We start from the raw sequence: 19,444 nt of genomic DNA, 5'->3' as shown, positions 1-19,444 counted from the left end.
TAGCTTTCTTTGCGCTTTTATCCAAACTACAAGTACATCACAGAGATCTGTGCCCACCCTGGAGCATTCTTTACACATGGCTTAAAAAAAGACCAGACAGGCAGAGGGGGCAGGGGCAAAGTCTTTCAAATAAAGTTCATGCTGACAGGTCACTGTTATCAAATCTCTCCTGGTCATACACCTCTGCTACCACCTTTCTTCCTGCAAACCAGCGCCCGTTCAGAGCCTGAATGGCTTTGTGTGTCTCTGAGGCCATGGAGAACTCCACAAAGATCTTGACAATGATCTCCGCATCCTCCTCTTCTCCTTGCTTCTCCTGGTAGATGATGACCCTGTTTACAGCCCCAAATTTGCCACATTCTTCTGTCACTTCTCCCTCTAGGTCATCATCAATGTCCTTTGGATCCACCATGTTGCGAAGCACCATCACAGTGGACTGCAGAGAGAAGGGATAAGGGAATTAATACACCAAAGAGGCATCGAGATTAAATTTTCAAAGCCACATCAGACTATGCAGCATGCCCGAGCACCACCAGATATTCCAGTGCTATATCATTACCACATATTCCATGAAACCAACCATGTCTCAGGTTCTCAGGCATAAACTAGTAAATTTTTTTTCCAGGCACTCACAGCACCAATGCCTCGGTCACTGCCAGCTATGCTGTGGCTGGCCTCGGTCAGTGGGTCACGTCTTGTGCTTTTCTTAGACACATCTTTGAAGCACAAGTGACTTGCAGACCTCTTTACTTCTCGTGCTTTTGCTATCCAGTTATATTTTGCTTTGTTATCTTCAGCATCACTGTCATGGGATTTTTTGGTTGGTTGGGTTTTTTAAGACTTTTTGTCATCTCTAAAGCAGAAGGATTAACCAGGTCTTTTACAGCTCTGACAACTGATGGTTGACCAGGTACTTTCATTACAGGGAATAACAACATACAAGTCAAAGAGCACCAGCGACATACCTCTGCTATGTATTGCCCTTTTGCGACTGAGCACCTCTCTGTATCGCAGAATGGTTGAGCTTGGAAGGGACCTCTGGAGATCACCTGGTCTGAGCTCCCCTGCTGAAGCAGGGTCACCTAGTTGCCCAGGACCATGTTCAGATGACACTTCCAAGGACAGGGACTCCACAACCTCTCTGGGCAGTCTGGTTTTGTGCATTACACCCAGCTCTGCCACATCCCTTGCTCCCAGCTCTGGCCCTGCCAAACATCACCGGCTAAGCAGACACATTTTTTCAAGCTCAGTATCATTTTAAAATTCTCGTTCCAGTTCTTATTCACATGTCTGTGTAACTGCTTCTAAGGGCCCACTAGAAGAACAGCAAAACCAAAAGGGTACTTAGAGGTTGAGAATGCCAGGAAGCTTTGGGAAGGGTGTAGTTTAAGACTCTTCTGACATTGCTAAACTTTCTTCACACAATGAATTGGATTCTTTGGGAAAGGTACTTGTGACAGAGGAAACCTGGCTGCTAGGTCAGAAGCCCAAAGATGTATTTAAATTTATGTACCTTTTCAAAGTAAAGGAGAACACTTACTAACTCATCTGTGTCCTCCCTTATGAAATGCATGTCAGCATTATCCCTATTTAGCAAACAGAAGAAACATTGTGGATTCAGTGTCAAAGCTCAGGAAATCTGCGTATCAGACAGGAAATTCAATCACGCACAGGAACAAACCTCTGGTCATGCCTGAACAAGAAGCCCGATGAAATTATCGATACAGACCCTTTCAAGACACCCACCTTTCCACCCCACCACCCCCAAAAAAAAATAATCTGTAAATCTGTTTAGTGTTCTGACTTTTTCCATCATTCATTCTTGTCCTCTTTCTCACTAACTTCTGTGAAATTTTGTTTTTATAAATACCTCAGAATTCCACCCTGCAATAAAAAGTTGTGGGGAAAAGGTGGATTCAGTTTGGAATAGATAGCCCCTCACCATGTGCCAGTATCACTTCTTTAATTATAAGCCAAAAGGCCATGATTGTTTGCTTTAATGATGCTAAGTAAACACACAGTTTAATCAGACACCTCCTAGCCAAGCCTCTTCTGGCCTAGTGACTGGTGTGAACCTTCTCCGAGAACTCCGAGAAGATGCTAAAGACAGATGAAGAACCATCACAAGCGGCACACAAGCAGGCAGTCTTTGTAGTTCCGCATGAGCTCTGTGGGGTACCTACAACATGCGCTGCAGGAAGCCTGTACCGCATACAAACCCGTGCAGCTATACCACGTTAAGACAGGTCTAAACTTAGTAGCCTGACATACTGACCAATGGAACCAGCTCAGGGCAGTCACACTGCGCTCACCTCCTGTTTACGAAGCAATTTCTGCATCACCATATGACGGGCACTGCTGCCAGATATGCTCATGTGTTCCTGTTCACTCAGCATCTCTGGCCTCTCCGACTCCTGGAATACCTCCTCCTCTTCCTTCTCCTTTTTGACCTCCATCAGGCCCAGTGCTGGGGGACTGGCCAGGATAGGATTCACAACTCCCACTTGTGGAATAGTGACAGGAATGGGAGGTCGGGCAGGGGTTACACCTGTAAGAGTACAAACTCTGTAGCATAAAGGAAACAAACTGATGTTCTGCAACATTTGAGTACATATCGGTCAGTGACAAAGAGGATTGCAGAATCTAGATGGTTTTATTTGCTCTGCACCAGTGACAACCAGGGAGACATAAGCAGTAACTTAGCATACCGCATATAAGCGCCCAATGCACACATCATATACCTGCCTAGAAGGGAGACAGAGTGCAGGATTTTGCATGGAGTAACATTTATTCTGATTTTCACTCAGCATACAAGGCATTTCTGCTGTGAAGTTCATGTCCCTGTCATGTCTATTACATACTAAAATAAATTCCTGCGACGCTGCAGAAATAAAAAAACCAACAAAAACAACTCTTGACAAAGCAGGGCAAGGAGGAGGATTTCATCTTCAAATTCTCCTTAGGTGTGACCCCAGCTACAGAGAACCGTGCTTTGTAACTGGTATAAAAGCGACGAAAAGTAAACATACCTGTAATGACTCCCGGTGCCTGTGCTGCCATTACAGCCTGTGGCAGCGCCCCTAAGGGCTGGGCCAGAGTCAGTGCTGGAGAGACCAGCCCAGGGGTTGCCAAAGTACCAAGAACTGCAGCTCCTGCCACCGCTTCCTGCAAGACACACACACAGAAACCCAACCAAAAAACCAAACACACACAACCAACAACAACAAAAAACAAAAACCAACACACGTGTTAATTCTGCATCAAGTTGTCATGCTATGGCTCTATTCAGCTGAGACTCAGCTTTTTGCACATCTAAGAAATACCAGATACATAGATTCTGAAGGTCTGAGCTCTCCAGTGCTACTGTAAAAGAAAGTAGTATGCCACCCAGCCCACCAGAGAAATGCAGAAATTAGGAGAAACCAAGCCTTGGAAGAAAAACATTCTCTTTCAACACAGACTTCACCCATCCTCTGAAGCTGCTAGGTCAGTTACTGAATTAAAGACACCAAGGGATTCAATACACAGTTTGAAAGATGCAGGCAATTCCAGAGCAAGAGGAATCTCTACTTGTTTCCACCTTTTACACCAACAAAGCTTTTCACTGATGCCAAGGAATGTGATCCATTTAAGACGACTGATGGGAACTCCCATCCCACATTTCCCACTCCCTCTGATGACAGCAGCAGGGCTCTGGGGCCATGTGACAAACCAGATGAGGGAACTCTTACAACTTCAGTTTTTCCCAAGCTTCCAGTTTTTCCTTTCTGGTGGAAGATTAATCTTTGACTCAAGGAACACTGTAGTCAAAAACACTACTGCAAGCACAAGGGAGAGCACAATACTATTATTTTCAAAAGCTGCACACTTTTAGATCAGCTTAACCCAAAAGTCCTCTCCCTCTAGTTTTCCTTCAGGTGCAGACAGCAACACAACACTGAAACTGGCCATCACCATCACAGCAACTGCAAACAATTATCACATTAGTACATTTCTCAACAAAACAACCAACTTTTGCCACCATTTTACTGCTCCTGAACTTTACCACTTGTGATGACTGGAAAAACTCTTCAAACTTCTGGCCTTGATAACTGAAACATTTTATAACCACTTCCTTTTGTTCATGTGATCTGCATCTCTTCTCCCATCCCATTACCTACTTGCCTCCGTACCAACTGTACTTGAGCAAAAATCTGATGCACTTTTCAGCATTCTTCTACAGTTACACCAAGCCAAACTTCTGTTTTCTTCCTGCATATCAGGCTTTCCAGTTCTCCTAGTAACTGCAGTACTTCTCTACACCTTCTATAACCCAAATAAACATCCTGACTCTAGATGACCAGAATCAAACAACATTTGAGATGAACACCTAGTTTAATGACAAAACACTTCCATAAAACTACTGAAAATAATATGCCTAAATTATACCCTAAGATCCAAATATTCCAGGCTATTATAATAATGATTTAGTTACCCAGATCCCTCTCTTCCTTGCTTTCATGTAGCTCCTATAAGCCCTGACACCTTGGAGCAAAAAACTTGTGAGGTTTCATTCCTTAAATGCAGTATCTTGTACTCTACTACTAAACACTGCATACATTTCCTACTCCAATCTGCTGCAATATTCCAGTTCTCCTCTACATTAATAATGCATCTTTTCTGTGTTGCCAACTAATTCCATTAGCACTCTTCTCCTAATACCTAGAATAAGGCCACTGATGTTTTTACTGGAGATGAAGGAAGACTGATCTGTAAGTAATTTCACCAGCAGAGTGAAGGGTCAGCAATTTCCAGCACAGCTCACTTCCATCTCCTCGCTTGCCTACACAACTCAGAATTCATTGCAACAGTATTGGTCTTGTCTAAGAGCTTCATACAGGGGTCTTCACCAACTCCGGAATTGTTGATAGGATATGCTTTCATTTTTTTCCCCCTAATGAAGTATGTAACAGCAGTCTTACCAAAAATGTTAGGTTCATCTAGCAAGGGTATTTCCCTAAAAAAACCAAATGTTTTGCATGTCTGTTTCTTTTAAAAATTTTGTCATTCCTTTAAAGCTTGTTTTCAATCTTTCCCTACCACTGGGGTGAGAACAAAGACTGCTGATATGTTTTTCACACTACCTAAAATATCACATTTGCTATTCTTCACCCATACGGCAATAGCCCTGACATGACAGATTTATTACAAAAAACCCCCAAAACTATTAAGCATACATCTGCACAAAAACTCCGAGCTTTACACCCACCTAGGATGCAGTAATCTCATGTGCATCACTAGCCAATCTGCCTTATGCTTCTAATGAAGGGGAAAAGATACTTATGTAAGCCTTCAGTGCTGTAACAAGACCGCCATAATCCTTGACTACACTGGTGAGATGCTCTCACTGTTTACTTAAATGGCTAAAGAAAGTTTTCCTACTAGCTTTAATTCTTTAACTTCTTCTGCAAGACTGATTTTTTAATTGTCGTTCAAAAGACATTAACCATCTTTGCTACCCAGTACCTCTCTTCATAGTGTCATTCATGTGCAGAGACATTTCCTCCTTCCTCGGCTGGCATGCTAATTCCAGACTAAAGTTGTAGTTTTGACTGCAGATCCAAAGTTTATCTCTGACTTAGGTTTCTCTCTCTCATGTCCATAATTTCTTTAGCTCCGCTGAGTTTACCAATTAGCTTGTGTTTAAAAAAGCTGTGAAATTAAGGCCCTCATAGACCATGAACCTGCATGTTTAAAGCAAGCTGTTCTGTACAAGAACCATGCAAGGAGTGTAAATAAGATACTGCCTTTTGTAACTGGTCTTTGCTCTCTTCCCCAGTCATCTACAAATACCCACATGACTAATCAGACAGGTTACCTAGATCTGTACCATGTCTAAGGCAAAGGCAACAAGACTGCAGAGTATCTCTGAGGTCTTTTAGAACCTTTTTTCTAGATATGGAATTTGAAATTTTCTTCACAGTAACAAATCCTGCAGTAATTTGCAGAAAGAAACAGTAAGATTTATCCATGTCTGTAACAGACCTCTACATTTCCCTTAAAAGAAGGGTTAATAGTTCTTTCCCAAAGTAATTTTGATCCAAGTAATTCCTCTAGCCAAGCCTCAACCTCCTTCCTTAGTTGAGTGCAGAGGTTCCCAGACTTGTGGACTTTTTACTGGGGGCATGCAAACCACCTGAAAGTTTCAAATAAGTGGAAGCTCCTCCCACTTCTGCCTTTACCTCATGATTCTGAGAAATATTTTCAAAGAAAGAGCTGCTTACAAAATTCAGTCCAGTCAGCTGATTAGCATCACACACTAGGTTCAGCCACACTAGCTGAGGCTGCACACCTCAGCAATTTTATTGCTTGAGAGAATCCAAGAACCCACTAGCGCTGGAACTTGTTTCTTTCATGGGCTACAGCGATGCAGGGGGAGATTCTGCTGCCCAAGGCAAGGACAATGGACACAGACACGGGGGTTTGCTTTGGAAGGCAATCCTCCTTCATCAGTACCTCATAACCTTGAGCTTCTGTTACTTCGAGCAAACTATATTTGAGAACCCCTAGATTCCCGCATCAACAACCAATTCTGCTCCATCCCTGCATTTCCTTGTTTCTGAACAGCCTCAAGTCATTAGTCATCTTCCACCTACACAGACAGAGCCTTTTCAACAACACAGCACTGCTCAAGTGACTATTACAGCCCTCAGTCTGCCCTCCTTTCACATACTTTCATGCATTCTTTTAGCCTCTACTATAACCATTTCCCTCATCATTGGTTTGCCTATACAGAGAAGCAATACCCTGCAGTCTTCCCTCAACATTTCTCTAAACAAAGTTCTGATCAGCTGTGCCAGACTCCATTCCACAAATGCTGGTGTATCAGATGCTGGGGTTGTTCAGCTTGGAAAAGAGAAGGCTCTGGCGAGACCTTAGAGAACCTTCCAGTACCTAAAGAGGGCTTATAAGAAAGACAGGGCCAGAGTTTTTAGTAGTGTCTGCAGCAATAGGACAAGGGGGAATGGTTTTAAACTGAAACAGGGGAGATTTAGGTCAGATACTAGGAAGAAATTCTTTATTGTGAGGGCGGTGAGACACCGGCACAGGCTGCTCAGAGCAGCTGTGGGTGCCCCTTCCCTGGCAGCACTCAAGGTCAAGTTAGACCGGGCTGGGAGCAACCTGGTCTAGTGGGAGGTGTCCCTGCCCATGCCAGGGGGGTTGGAACTAGACAGCCTTTAAAATCCCTTTTAACCCAAACCATTCTATGACTCCGTGATCCTCACAAGCGTCAGGGGCAAGCTTCTACATGCGAAGCCCTGGGAACAAGAGTATGATCTAGGCCAAGGACTTTCATTCAAACTAGTGAATACAGCTGGCTGGAACAGCTTGCCGGCTTGTTTCTAGCAGGGTCACAACAGCCATTCACTTGGTTGAGTCACACCAGCCTATGCCTTACCTGTGCTGTGATCTTTGCTGTAGCAGCTGCTGCAGCGACAGCTGCTGCTGGAGGTAGTCCTCCTGGCGTAGCAGGTGTCAGGAGAGGCATCGGAGGAGTCACAGCTTTACCAACTCGGAGATATTGACCTCCAAGGTCAAAGAGGTTCATAGAGGAAACAGCATCTTGAGAAGATTGTGCTTTCTCATATTCTGCAATGAGAAAAAGTACCATTTACAAATGATCCTTTTTACTCTTCAACATAACTGCCCTCTCATCACGCAATTTTGATTTGTATTTGCAGAAACTGACTGCTTAAGAGTTCCAATAAGATCCTCAGCGCTTGGCTCAGTCATCTCACCCCTCTGATCACACAAGCATTGTTGAGAACACTCAGCATAGCAAGATCGCTCAACCTACTTGGCAGTGAGTAAAAATATCTGGCTATTAATTATATTTCTAAGTTCAGGCATAGATCTGCTCCAAATTTATTTCTATCCCATTGCTTAATACAATTCTTCCACTAGAGAGGATAAAACCTTAAAAAAAAAAAAAAAAATGAGGAGACTCCCAACCACTCTCCCTACCCCACATCAAACACCAAACAGCCATTTTACCAATGAAACCATAGCCTTTGTGTTTTCCTGTTGTGGGATCCCTGGCTAGCGTGCAGGATTTGATCTTCCCAAAGGCCTCAAACACACTCTTGATGTCATCATCTGAAAGGTCCTGGTGAACAGATGCCACATAGATGCGGTTGAAAGCCCGTGCCTCTTCTGCTAGCTGGTCTATAATTGGTTGTGCCTGACCTATATTACTAGGTCTCCCAACCTGCAAAGAGAAAAAGCGAACAGTCCATTAAGCATTCTGAAGAGCAGCAGGGTGACTCACCAAGAGTTACAGCAGACAAGCACTCAGCCACTTGCCTCCCTTTTCAAACCAGGTAATACCTCGTAAGGCCATAATTAGCAAAGCACAACAGTTGACTCTGCTTCGGGGAACAGCTGACCTGTACTATGGGGGATTACCGAGAGCTGGGACAGACTCTGCTGCCTCCTCCACCATATTTCCCCCATTTATGCTCCCTGACCTGCCAAAGGCCAACTTCCAGGAACTGATAACAAGTCTGAAAGCAAAACACAAAGCTTCTATACCCTTCTTTCAAAGGCTCCTAAAACCCTCTTCGAAATCTGGTGCTGCAGATATGCAGAGATAGAAACGCAAAACATAGAACACTTTGCAGAAAATGCTCGTTTCCCCCCATAACCCCTAAATTTCACCTTTGCAAGACCCCCTCTTACTGCCTGGAAAAAACACAGCTACAATCCTTTGTTCCTTTCCGTTTATGCAGAATGCATCCTTTTTGTATCGCAAGGGTGGACCCTTACTTGATACTTGAAGTCCCTCGCACTACTGACAGGCACAACAGAAGTTCAATGCTACCTATCTACCACCCCCATAGGTACAATATAAGGCGGCAGCAATAAAATATCAAGAATCACCTTTGTTTTGTCCTCAAGAGACTTCCATTCTATGTGTGGGTGGAAAAAACAGCTAGCTTACTAGCTTACAGTACGATGTGGAGCACTTCTAGGCATACACCCATTATTCACAGCAAAGAGGACTAGGAATTTTCAGAGCATGCCTACTACTCACCTTTATATTTCTTCCCCCCAGCATGACAGAATTCATCTGCTCCAAGGCCAACTGAGCAGCTTCGGGTACCTCATATTCCACAAAAGCAAAACCCTAGAACAGAAGGATATGCTTGTCGAATCACAGCAGCTGTATCTTGTCTCAAATTTAGTGCTAAGCTAACGAAGCCAAGATTCCTACTGTCACAGCCTGAGATGTTTCCTTAAAGCAGCTTTTATTCAAGCAGAAAATTGCATGCAGAAGCACCGACCCAAGGCTACCTGTGCTTCCAGAGCCTCTCGTAGTTAGAGGTCTAACTGCATGCAGGACTGCCAGCTGTTTGGCATCATTTGTGCCTACTACCCCCATGCACATCTGGCCCCACTACAGCATCCTGCAAAGTAGAGCAGGCAGCTACAAACATTTATCTTGAAGCGCTAAAAGCAGCCTTCTCTCTACAATGGTAAAGGCTCCTTCCTCTCCTGGGTTTATTTAGGAAGGCCTCGGAGAGAAGAAAAACCCCATCCATCACTCAATAGCCATTAACCAACCTTGTGTTTCATTGTAACAGAGTCCCAGGACATATCAATGCTTTTTATAGGTCCAAATGGGGCAAAGGCCTGGCGAATGGTGTCTTCTCCCAGTTCGTAGTATATGGAGCCCACATACACACGACACATGATGGCCAGGGCGCGCTGCCTCTGAGCTGCCATCTGTATTGGAAAGAAGAACTGGCTGGTTAGATGACAGGGTGGTCATGGATGTCAGGACCTCTTTCCCTTCCTCCTTCCCTCCCAGGAGCTATGACCCAACAGCAGGTAGCTCCTCACTGGGCTGCAGCACAGCCTGGCACACGTAGTAATAAAGAAGTATTTTCCTGCTCAATGCACAGACTGCTGGAGCGGATAAGCAGTACAGCTCACTCCCAGGGGCAGTCAAATCTTTGATGGGGTCTGCCACCTCAGGAGCCTTAACTCCAAACCCACTGATAAGGTCTAACCCTCCCCAGCCTGATCACATCTCCAGCAACACTTGCAGGAGGAGGAAATAACTTCATTCTAGGACAGCTTCCCCCTCCAGGCAGCAAAGGTCTCAATTCTAGACACTATTAGCAATCCCTCCCGTTCCCTCCCGCAAGGGACAGCAAGAGATCCAATATTGGGCACCACCTAATTGCTCCCTCCCCCCCACCCCATCCTCCCAGGCAGCAAAGTATATGGAATTGGGTACCTCCTCCCCACTCCCTCAAGCATCACACACCACCTCCTCCCCCCGCCCCTGCCCCAGGCAGGATGAGATCCAGTACTAGGCACCACTTCCACCACACAGTTCAAAAGCAAAGCAAAAAAAATTAAATGGTTAAACAAAACTTCTTTGTTAAGTGTGTGGTGCTAGTACTTATCACTGCCTGTTGTTACTGGCTCAGATAGTGGTGCAGCCCCCAAAGACTCCGCCCTTATCAGTTTCGGTGCAGAGAAGGTCTCTGTGCTATTTTCTCCTAAGTATGCCTGAAAACCTGTTTGCAAGACAAATCCAGAAATTTCTTACAGCAGGTATCCAAAAAAGCAGTATATCCTTCAATTATTTTTCACCCTTATTGCAATTCTAAATTGCTACTACTAATGAACAATTATTCTAGGAAGATGCTGCCTACAAAACAAAACAAAACAAAAAAATCACAGGTTTGGCCAGCATATCCTAGCAGCACGTCTTGGGACCAAGGCAGAAATTAGGTCTCTGTAGAGGCAGCTCCCTATGATCAGCAAGACTGAATTACAGTGCGTTGGAGATATGCACGGGGCTTCATTCCTGTTCTGCCTGGAACAGATGGAACAAATGTAAAGCAGTAAGGGCTACGGACTGGACTGTTGCAGAGTAGGCAAATGCAGCGTTAAGCTTGATGCCTCTCTCACTTCCCAGCACCACAGTGCTGGGCACCAAAGCAGGGAGCTCTGAACAACCACCTCTTCCCCACCACCACTGTTTAAGAGGGTCTTTAACTGAGGCCTTTACAAGAGGCCTACTTTCAGAATGCTGTAACAAGCACGAGCACAATGAGCTCTGACGTGTCTGGGGATGCTCAACTCAGACGGTAAAACAGAAGGGACAGCATTTTATCTGTGATAGTCACAGAATCACAGACACAAACTGTACCTGAAGAAATCCTTCTCCCTCATAGTACCTGTAGGTAATTGACATTGACCATAGGAGGAAACAAACTGTAAAGATTCAACTCCTATTATTCAATACAGCAGGGATACTATAAACAGGAATGGTTCTCACCCCATACTGCTGCTCCTGAAGTGATATTAAGCTTGCCTCTTGACTGGGTTTAAGTATTTCACACAGTTAAAAACAAGCTGTTTTTCAATTTACTCTGCAATGCTGTGACTAGGAGGACTATGGCACGTGTACACGCAGGACAGCTGATGTGTTGTCTCCCAGGTTCTCCAACACATTCCCAGCTTTGGTGCAGGAAAGCCAGTGATCAGTAGCCCCTCACTCTGTGTAGTGTGTCCATTTACAGGTTCAGAGCCATCACCATTCTAACCCCAAGTGTCTGAGTGAAGTGCCTCACCCATGGTGCCACAGACCGTGATAAAAATTTAAAGCGTTTTACGAGGAGTGCTTCTTGACAAGACACCGCAGTCTCGCACAGGCAGAGGGACTTTTCACCTTCTGAAGGGTCAATATATTGTCCTGGTTTTGGCTGGGATAGAGTTAATGAAGAGGACATTCTCTTCTTTTCAGTTATCAATGCAACAGGTGCAAGAAAAATGTCATTTGTCCTCTCCTATGGCAGAAACCTTTACAGGAGGAAATCGACATCTTACCCTGCTGCAGAGATCCTAACAAAATAGGTCAGGTGGAGTTAGGAGGACTCTGTTACATCAGCAACATATTAGAAATCTGGACCTACAAAAGGCAGAACTGAGGTGGACCATGATGACTACAGGCACATGTGGATCGCTAACAGGAATTGGTAGCATCACGTTACGGGAATGATGCAACGTACACCTGTGAACTAAGCAGATGACAGCATCAAAAACTCATGACTAGAAATCTCACTGTTTTCACTAGCTACACTAAGCAGATTTTACTGGCCACTGGCCCTCTTTCTCCGCCTATAAAATGGAGTTTAAATTATCTGCAACCTTCATAAAGGCAGCAGCTAATAGTTGGACCTACGTAATGTTTAGCTGTTAAGTGCTTATGAAAAGTACTTTAAGGACAAGCCAAATCATCATTTTGGGAGTGCTCCTTTAAACAAAGGAGGTGATGCAAAAACATCACTACTAGCTTCAATTTTAATATGATGCCAGGAAATTGTGCTCATCTTGCTGAAATGACATAGAAATCTTGTGCTGTAATACTTGGAGGATTAAGTAGACAGGAAGCTTTAATCTTGGGCACTAAGATACTGCAATAGGAAGTTCAGGCTGCACTTCCTTCACGCAGGAACTGATGAATCTTGTCAACAGGGAAAAAAAAAAAAAAGTGTTGGACAGCGGTCTGTTTGCATTTTCTACATTCCTGGTGAGCTTTGGGATAAAGCATTTGCCGAGGACAGGGTATCCTAGCTACATGGAACTGTACCACAGTCGAACGATTCAGTGCGGACTCCTGCTCCTAGGTTCTGTCCCATCGGCAGTAGTCTCTGACTCCCTAGAGGGAGGAATGTCTTGGGAAAAGGATTCACAATACTGACCATGCCCTTGAGGCTGAAGAGAAATTAAACATTTCCAGTTACATTATCAGTATGTGTTTTTCATCTGTTGCCCAGCTGTGAATGAGCCAAAAAAAGTTAAGCAAAACTGATGGAGTGATGCTATCCAAGTAAGCATCTACATTAATTGGTAGAAGTTCCTTGGGCATGAGGGCTCAAAAACCAGCTATGCCAAATTCACATCGAGATGTATGCTTCTATTCCATTCCAAACATATATCCCCATAAAATTTATTTTGGCTCCCTTGCTGACACACTACCTACAGTGGCAGTGTTAAGGGAGGAAAAATGGGTGATTTTAGTTTTAGTATCTTTCATTTTGGAGTACAAGCCTCCAGTTGGATTTTACACCAAGCAGAAACATTACATTCCAGCAAGATGGAAACATATTTACAAATTTGCAAAATAATTTACAAATGAACCTTTGCATGCAGAGTGGAGCTATAGGACACTTTCTGCAGTGGCCGTTGTCCAACACGTCTAGGAGAAAGGAGGGGATGCATAATCCCAGGTAATTAAGCTCTCTGGTGTCTTGATTAGAAATTCCAGCACTAAAGGACTGCACAGGTTCTCTGAATAGTCCTGCAGTTTTGTTAACTTCCATCCTGCTTTTACTTTACTTGAAACATGCCATATTCACCTAGTCTGGAAACATGCACAGTAAAGAGCAGTTACATCTGGGCTACAACATGTTCTGCAAACCTATAGTGCCCCAGTCCTCCCCAGCACCTTAGCTGCCAGGTCTCTAGTGCTGAGAGTTTGTTTCATAAGAAATTGCCCATTTGTGAGTTACCTTGGCAGTTAGTTTTAGGTCAGGACCTCAGAACTGTAGCATCCCTAGAAATGCAGCTCCCACAATTTCACAGGTGTGTTCAGAACTGTTCGAAATCTAAAGCTTTCTTTGCCAACTGACTCCAGGACCCCGACTGCCAGTGTCACAGCAGACTGCACCCAGCCTAGGGTCTTCCTCTGGGGAGTTTACACTTTGCCTCTGCTTGTTGTGCTTGTCCATAACAGGTGGGTATGTGGGAGGGTTGTGCTGGGTTGAATTAAGAGCATTGTATTACCACTACATACTTCCCCACTCTAGGCCCTGACTAAGACAAAGTGCCCAAGAAGAAGTGAATATGTCTATTGACCGATTGTAAAGGTGAGAGAGGATCTCCAAAGCCCATTGTCACTGCTGCCATCTGAAAGACAGTAAAGACAGAGTTCAGTCTGTTGGAGCTGAGCATACTACGGCTGTTTGTAAAAACTCAAGCAGAGCGGCGGCACAGGGAACCTGCGAGAGAGGCCTCTCCTTCCTTGCCCCTCACTGCCTGGTCCCAAGGACTGTCCAGCGCTGGGACCCTGCAGATTCCAGTCCCACCAGGCCAGGGTGGAGTTGTGCTGCTGCCACTGCCTCAGGAAGCAGGGTCTTCTCCCAGGGGGGGGGGACTCAAGGCAATAGTAACCTCTGCAACCACTGTCGTTGATTCACCCCCAGCATTTAAAAAGGAGCCCCTCAACTAGATCAGACACTTAGAAACACGCACAGCCCTGAAAGGCCAGAGCTGCCTAATGTGGCAAGCACATCCACAGTGATTTTTCATTAAAAAAAAAATAATCCAAAAGCCATTATTTTGAGTTTCCTAACTTTGACTAGAAGGCAGTGAGATATGTTCAAGAAACCTTTGAAGAAAGGGAGATATTTAAATACCACTTAAGAGTTCTCCCAGTACATAGGCATTCCAGCATTAGCAGGAATAGCCAACGGAGCTTCTCTGAAATCAAGAGCACCTGGGTGAAGGGGAGGGAAATGGGGTAGCACTGTCAATAACAGGAGAGACTGGCACCCTCCCCTCAAGCAGAAGAGATGGTGAAAGGTTCCCACTAACCCTAGACGCCACCTTAAATGTAAGTTGAAAGTGAAACCCACAGCAAATTCTTTGGCTTCTGGCCTTTCAAGAAGCATCTGGCCAGCCAACAGGAGACAAACTTAAAAATTTGCTCTTTGAATAAGTGAAATTGGGGGGGCAATTTGTGCAGGGGAGCAAAGGGGGTTTCTTTAGTGAGCTGAAGACAGCATATTTCGATTTCACTGTGGAAACATAAGCACATGAACCTAGCTCCAGGCAGGCCTCAGGGCTGTGCTCTGATTCTAAGTGCAAAAAGAACTCCACCTTGTGCGAGAGAGTAAGACACAGAAGGAGCATCTCAGAGGGCCTCTCACCTGAAGGTTGGTGAGCTGCTGTTGCTGGTGGGCGATGGTTTGCTTCACCAGCACACTCTTGATACTCTGCTCCATCGCATACTTCTTTGCCTGGAAAGAAATACCAAATCTGTAGTCACAGGACAATACCACAGAGCAGGGAACGAAGTTTGATTTTACACCACAGGTCCCCAGAACCACACAACTGGCTGCCAGTGGAACTTCTCGGCGCTCCAGCCCTAAGCACTAAGGCACTGTACATTAGCCAGCGGCCAACAGCTTACTAACATCTTGGTCTGCGTCTCGGAGTCGTGAGCCCTGAAACACAGCATAATGCTTGAGCAAAGGATTGGATGGACTCAATCTGCAGCAGGCGCAATGTTAGGAAAGCAGCATGCACTAGACACTTAGCATTTTCCCCTCTTCCGCCCTCTGCCCCTTAGATCCCACCATAGCACCTTACCTGCTGGGATGAGGGCAGGACAGATAGCCTCCTTCAAGTCCTTTCCACTCAGAGAACATCTGGACAAAGAGTTTCTACAAAAGGGAAGGGCCTCCAAATCCCCACGTCCAGTCCCTTGACTGGGCACTCCCCCTCTCTTTTCTTATCACATCTGGCCTATTCTATTTTGGAAGGTCCACTGCTATTGCTCACTAAAATGCTCCAGCTCTCCTTTTCTGGTTCCTAGCCTGCAGACACAAGACTGACTTGTCTTTTTCTTTCAGTCTTCTACAAATTTGACAAAGCCTGGGCTTTACACCCAGTGGTGTTGACGTGGAGGCTCTTTGCCAAGGGAAGCCTAACACCCACATATGTGCCTATTCCCAGGGGACGGTACAAACACATTCAGCCAACCCCTCAGGCACCTGCTTTCCATGGCTGTACGTGTTTGGGAGGTGCCAGGGAACGGTAGGCTCTAAATCGTGGATTTGAGACGTGTGCTTCGGAAACCTGGAAACGGACAAGGGGATTTACATCTGTCAGCTATGGAGAAGCCAGAGGAAACGAGGCCGTTTCACACTGTGAGCCAAACAACACACACACAAGCAGCTTCAACATTATGGGAACATTCACACGAAGCCTACCTAGAACAATACTTTACTTGCCTCACCAGAGCACAGAAGACACCTAGCCCACAGTTCCCAGACTCCCTGGTTTTGTTTTGTTTCCCCTCTCTTCCCAACTCTGCTCTCCTCTCAGTAAGCCAGGCATCACTCACTCCCATGAGGAAAGTGGGCAAGAAGTCAGCAGTAACCTCCCCAACAGCTGTATAAAACAGGACCAACAACCAGAAATCAGAGCTGGACTGAAATTTTATCTAGATTAAAACAGGTTGGCTCAAATGGGTTGAAAATACTTGCTATGGGGTCTCTTTAAGATGGGAAAGAGCATAAGGGAAAAATAGAGATATTTCATGATGTGTTTTTGTGTGGATAGAATAGAAGACCAGCTGGAGCATATCAGAAACCTATTCCTTGTGGAGTACAGGCTGCTCCTCACAGAACTTTGTGGCAGTTGCATATTGTCTTAGAATTACAATGTGATCTTAAGATGTTATTTACTTATGATTTTGATTACTTTTTTTATTATTGAAAACATTCTCCCCACCCCAACAGGAAATTCCACATCATGCTCCTCAAAACGCATCTATAAACTCTAAACCAAAACAAATAATTCTTGAGTACAAATTTGGAAGTGTGAATCCACACACAGCATAGCCATCACCCCATACATATCCTTGGTAGGCGAGTTCCCTTTTAAAACATCAGTAAGAGATGCTCATTAAAAAAACAAAACAAAACAAAACAAAAAAAAAAACAACAAGAAGTCAAAAAACCCCAAACAAACAAACAAACAAGAGTTCTAAGAAGCAAATTCACATCATGTTTACTCACTTTCTGGAGAGCTTCCTGCTGTTCTGGTGTGAGGGGAGGAAGCCCCAGCTTAGCTGCCGTGCTTTGTCCATTTTCCATCTTAATGGACTCTGTACCCTGAGAAAACAGAAAGTAATAATGAAAAAACTGTTCTTGCAAAAGTGACCAAGTTTTTCATTCCCAGAAACCCAAAGCACTTAATGCCAGAAAGTCATAGGGGCTAAAAAGTCTTCCCAAACCTACTAGTAATTCACAAAAACCTATTAGTATTCTAGCCACTCCCTATGGGAGAGCTATCCCATCAAGTGTACAAACTGATGAACACGTCGGATGCTTAAAGAGTTCCCCAACCACTAGATTTTCAGTTAAAAGAAAATTAAAATCCCCAGTCCTCACTCACATCATTTCCATCCTACCTCTCAACAGTTAAAACTCTGTCAAACATACCCATCTATTTTCTCCTTACATCTCTTCCTATACTGGTTTGTCACCCTTGGTTTCCCCAGTTCTCTTTTTAAAATCTTCTCTGAAATTTTTTCAAATCTCACATATTGTTCCAGTCACTCAGTAACAAAGCAGCATTATTCTCATACTTAGTACAAGATGCACCTACCTGCCCATGCAGATTCCCAAGCCCAACATCAGAATAGGTCTAGAAAAGCTTCTGGGCCACGGAACTGACTTTTTGTGACTTCAGATATACATGTAAGCTAACAGATGTTAGCTGTGTTGTTAGTTGTTTTTTAAACAGTCTAGTGACAACTCTACCTCATGCTCACATTTTACATCCAAGTTCATTCCTGTAAAAAAACTTGTCAATTATTCCTACCACATTAAGTAACAACAGGTTTATCTAAGGTATACTTATCAACCTGGTTTTGGTTAAAGTGATTCAGCAGCTTATGTCTTTCTGGTAAGCATCCACCAATTTGTATCCTCAGGGTATTACTCTTTGGCATCCCAGAAGTACCATCACGTAATTTCCAACCAAAGTAAGAGTTCATCATTACAAACCTATTAACAGATGTCTCAGTTCTCCAGTTACAGGGAAAAAAAAATGTAAGCACTCTGTAATAAGCACAGTATAGAAAAAAGGAACAGACTCATTCACATGGCAAAACAAAACCAGCTCTCCTGGCATAGGAACAAAGCTGTCACTTGGAAAAGATCTAATATCAAAGTAATTGGCATTTTAGCAGAAGGAACAATGAGTATTCCCACTCATTTGGTTCCCATTCATTCAGAGCAATCACTTGCTCATGGCACTCATGGTACTGGCTAACAAGTTAAGGCTTTTCCTATGGACATACATGTCTCTGAGAGACCACTGATCTCCTCCTCCAGAAAAAAAAGATCTTATGAATCTAATACCAAAATGCAAAACCGCAAAAAGCTGGTTTTTGGCTGCCTCCAAAGTCTCAGAGAGAAAAACATGTCTTTCAGAAGCAAAAGATGCTGCATCATGGCTGCACACAAATTGCATGTTTCATTGCATTTTCTTTATTCCACCATAAGGCAAAGGGGAACACCCACTGGTAAAGAGATGAGCTGATGATGATGATTTAGGTAAAAGTACACACACATTTCCAGGAGATCCATACACTGTACACCTTACAGCCCCAGAGAACACCAGCCCAGTTCCTGCACTGTGTTTACTGCACTACTACTCAATAGACAACAGACTGGTCACTCATTTCCTCCAGAATCACAAGTTCCCTGACAACCCAATTTTAACTTACAGTATTTTAGTATTTTTTCCACATATCAATAATGTAGACTGTTCTGTTTACGATGAGGAAAAATGCAAAATAGTTAAGATACTTTAATCACATGAATTCTATCCACAGTAAATGACAGATACCACCCAAGTATAAATGAAGCTCCAGCGCATTCACATGGCATTCTCAATTTAGAATAATAATAAAGATTTAAAAAATTACTATGGAAGTAACAGAAATTGCATGGTTCATGAAGCAGCAGAGGAGAAAAGCAGCAACATGTCAGAAGGCACCCTGGCCCAGGCCCAAGGTAACCACCCTCAAGTCCTCCCACTAAAATGGAGCGGAATGCAGAGCACAAGAGCCCCCGAATTCAATGCCTCCTAAATACCTGCTTTATCTATAGTATTTGCAAGCTCTAGCTGTAAGAACAGAAGCTTCAATGGGACAGCCCTTCAGCACTAAGAACATTAAGTACCTATGAGGAAGGCTGCAATCCCCAGCTGTATCTGCTGGGTCTGCTTTTGCTGCCTATAGACTGGATGCAGGACCGTGACATTACGTGGGGTTCTGCACAACAAGCCTCCCCAGCTGACACCCCTCCAAGCTGTTACAGAGGGACTCCACACCTACTTTCCCCTTGAGGCAGGGCTGCCATGAATCCATTCCTCCAGCTGATTCAGGAGAGGATTGATGCTAAATGCTGCTTAGTCAGCTCATTAACCAAATTTCTTACTTTACTCACTGGGGTGACATTCCTTTTAAGCAGATAAACCTTAATTAGTGCACGCAGGAAAAGGCTACTTTACACCCTGTCACAGTGCACACTATCTTTATTTTCCCCACCATACATGCATTATATGTTCTAACTTAATAAACAAC

At 44.2% G+C, this 19,444-nt stretch overlaps 1 protein-coding gene across 4 annotated transcripts in view; it reads right to left on the bottom strand.

Moving 5' to 3' along the window:
• The window catches only part of PUF60 (poly(U) binding splicing factor 60), a 31,105-nt gene continuing 11,661 nt past the window's right edge, over window positions 1-19,444 (bottom strand). For 2 of the 4 annotated variants that reach the window (XM_056333653.1, XM_056333654.1), the window contains exons 2-11: window positions 16,866-16,961; window positions 14,991-15,080; window positions 13,918-13,968; window positions 9,604-9,765; window positions 9,074-9,166; window positions 8,035-8,248; window positions 7,439-7,629; window positions 3,030-3,165; window positions 2,313-2,548; window positions 1-436 (exon numbers count right to left, since the gene is read on the bottom strand). In XM_056333653.1, coding sequence (XP_056189628.1) covers window positions 137-436; window positions 2,313-2,548; window positions 3,030-3,165; window positions 7,439-7,629; window positions 8,035-8,248; window positions 9,074-9,166; window positions 9,604-9,765; window positions 13,918-13,968; window positions 14,991-15,080; window positions 16,866-16,961 — 1,569 coding nt within the window. In that variant the 3' untranslated portion in view covers window positions 1-136. Of the gene's footprint in view, window positions 437-2,312; window positions 2,549-3,029; window positions 3,166-7,438; window positions 7,630-8,034; window positions 8,249-9,073; window positions 9,167-9,603; window positions 9,766-13,917; window positions 13,969-14,990; window positions 15,081-15,836; window positions 15,922-16,076; window positions 16,237-16,865; window positions 16,968-19,444 lie in introns of those variants that run through there. The other 2 variants (XM_056333652.1, XM_056333651.1) reach the window with 2 other exon arrangements.

This window comes from Falco biarmicus, chromosome 3, assembly GCF_023638135.1.
Source record: "Falco biarmicus isolate bFalBia1 chromosome 3, bFalBia1.pri, whole genome shotgun sequence".
NCBI classification, from domain to species: domain Eukaryota; kingdom Metazoa; phylum Chordata; class Aves; order Falconiformes; family Falconidae; genus Falco; species Falco biarmicus.
The sequence above is the reverse complement of the archived record's forward strand: the minus strand, read 5'-3'. Positions and strand labels throughout refer to the sequence as shown.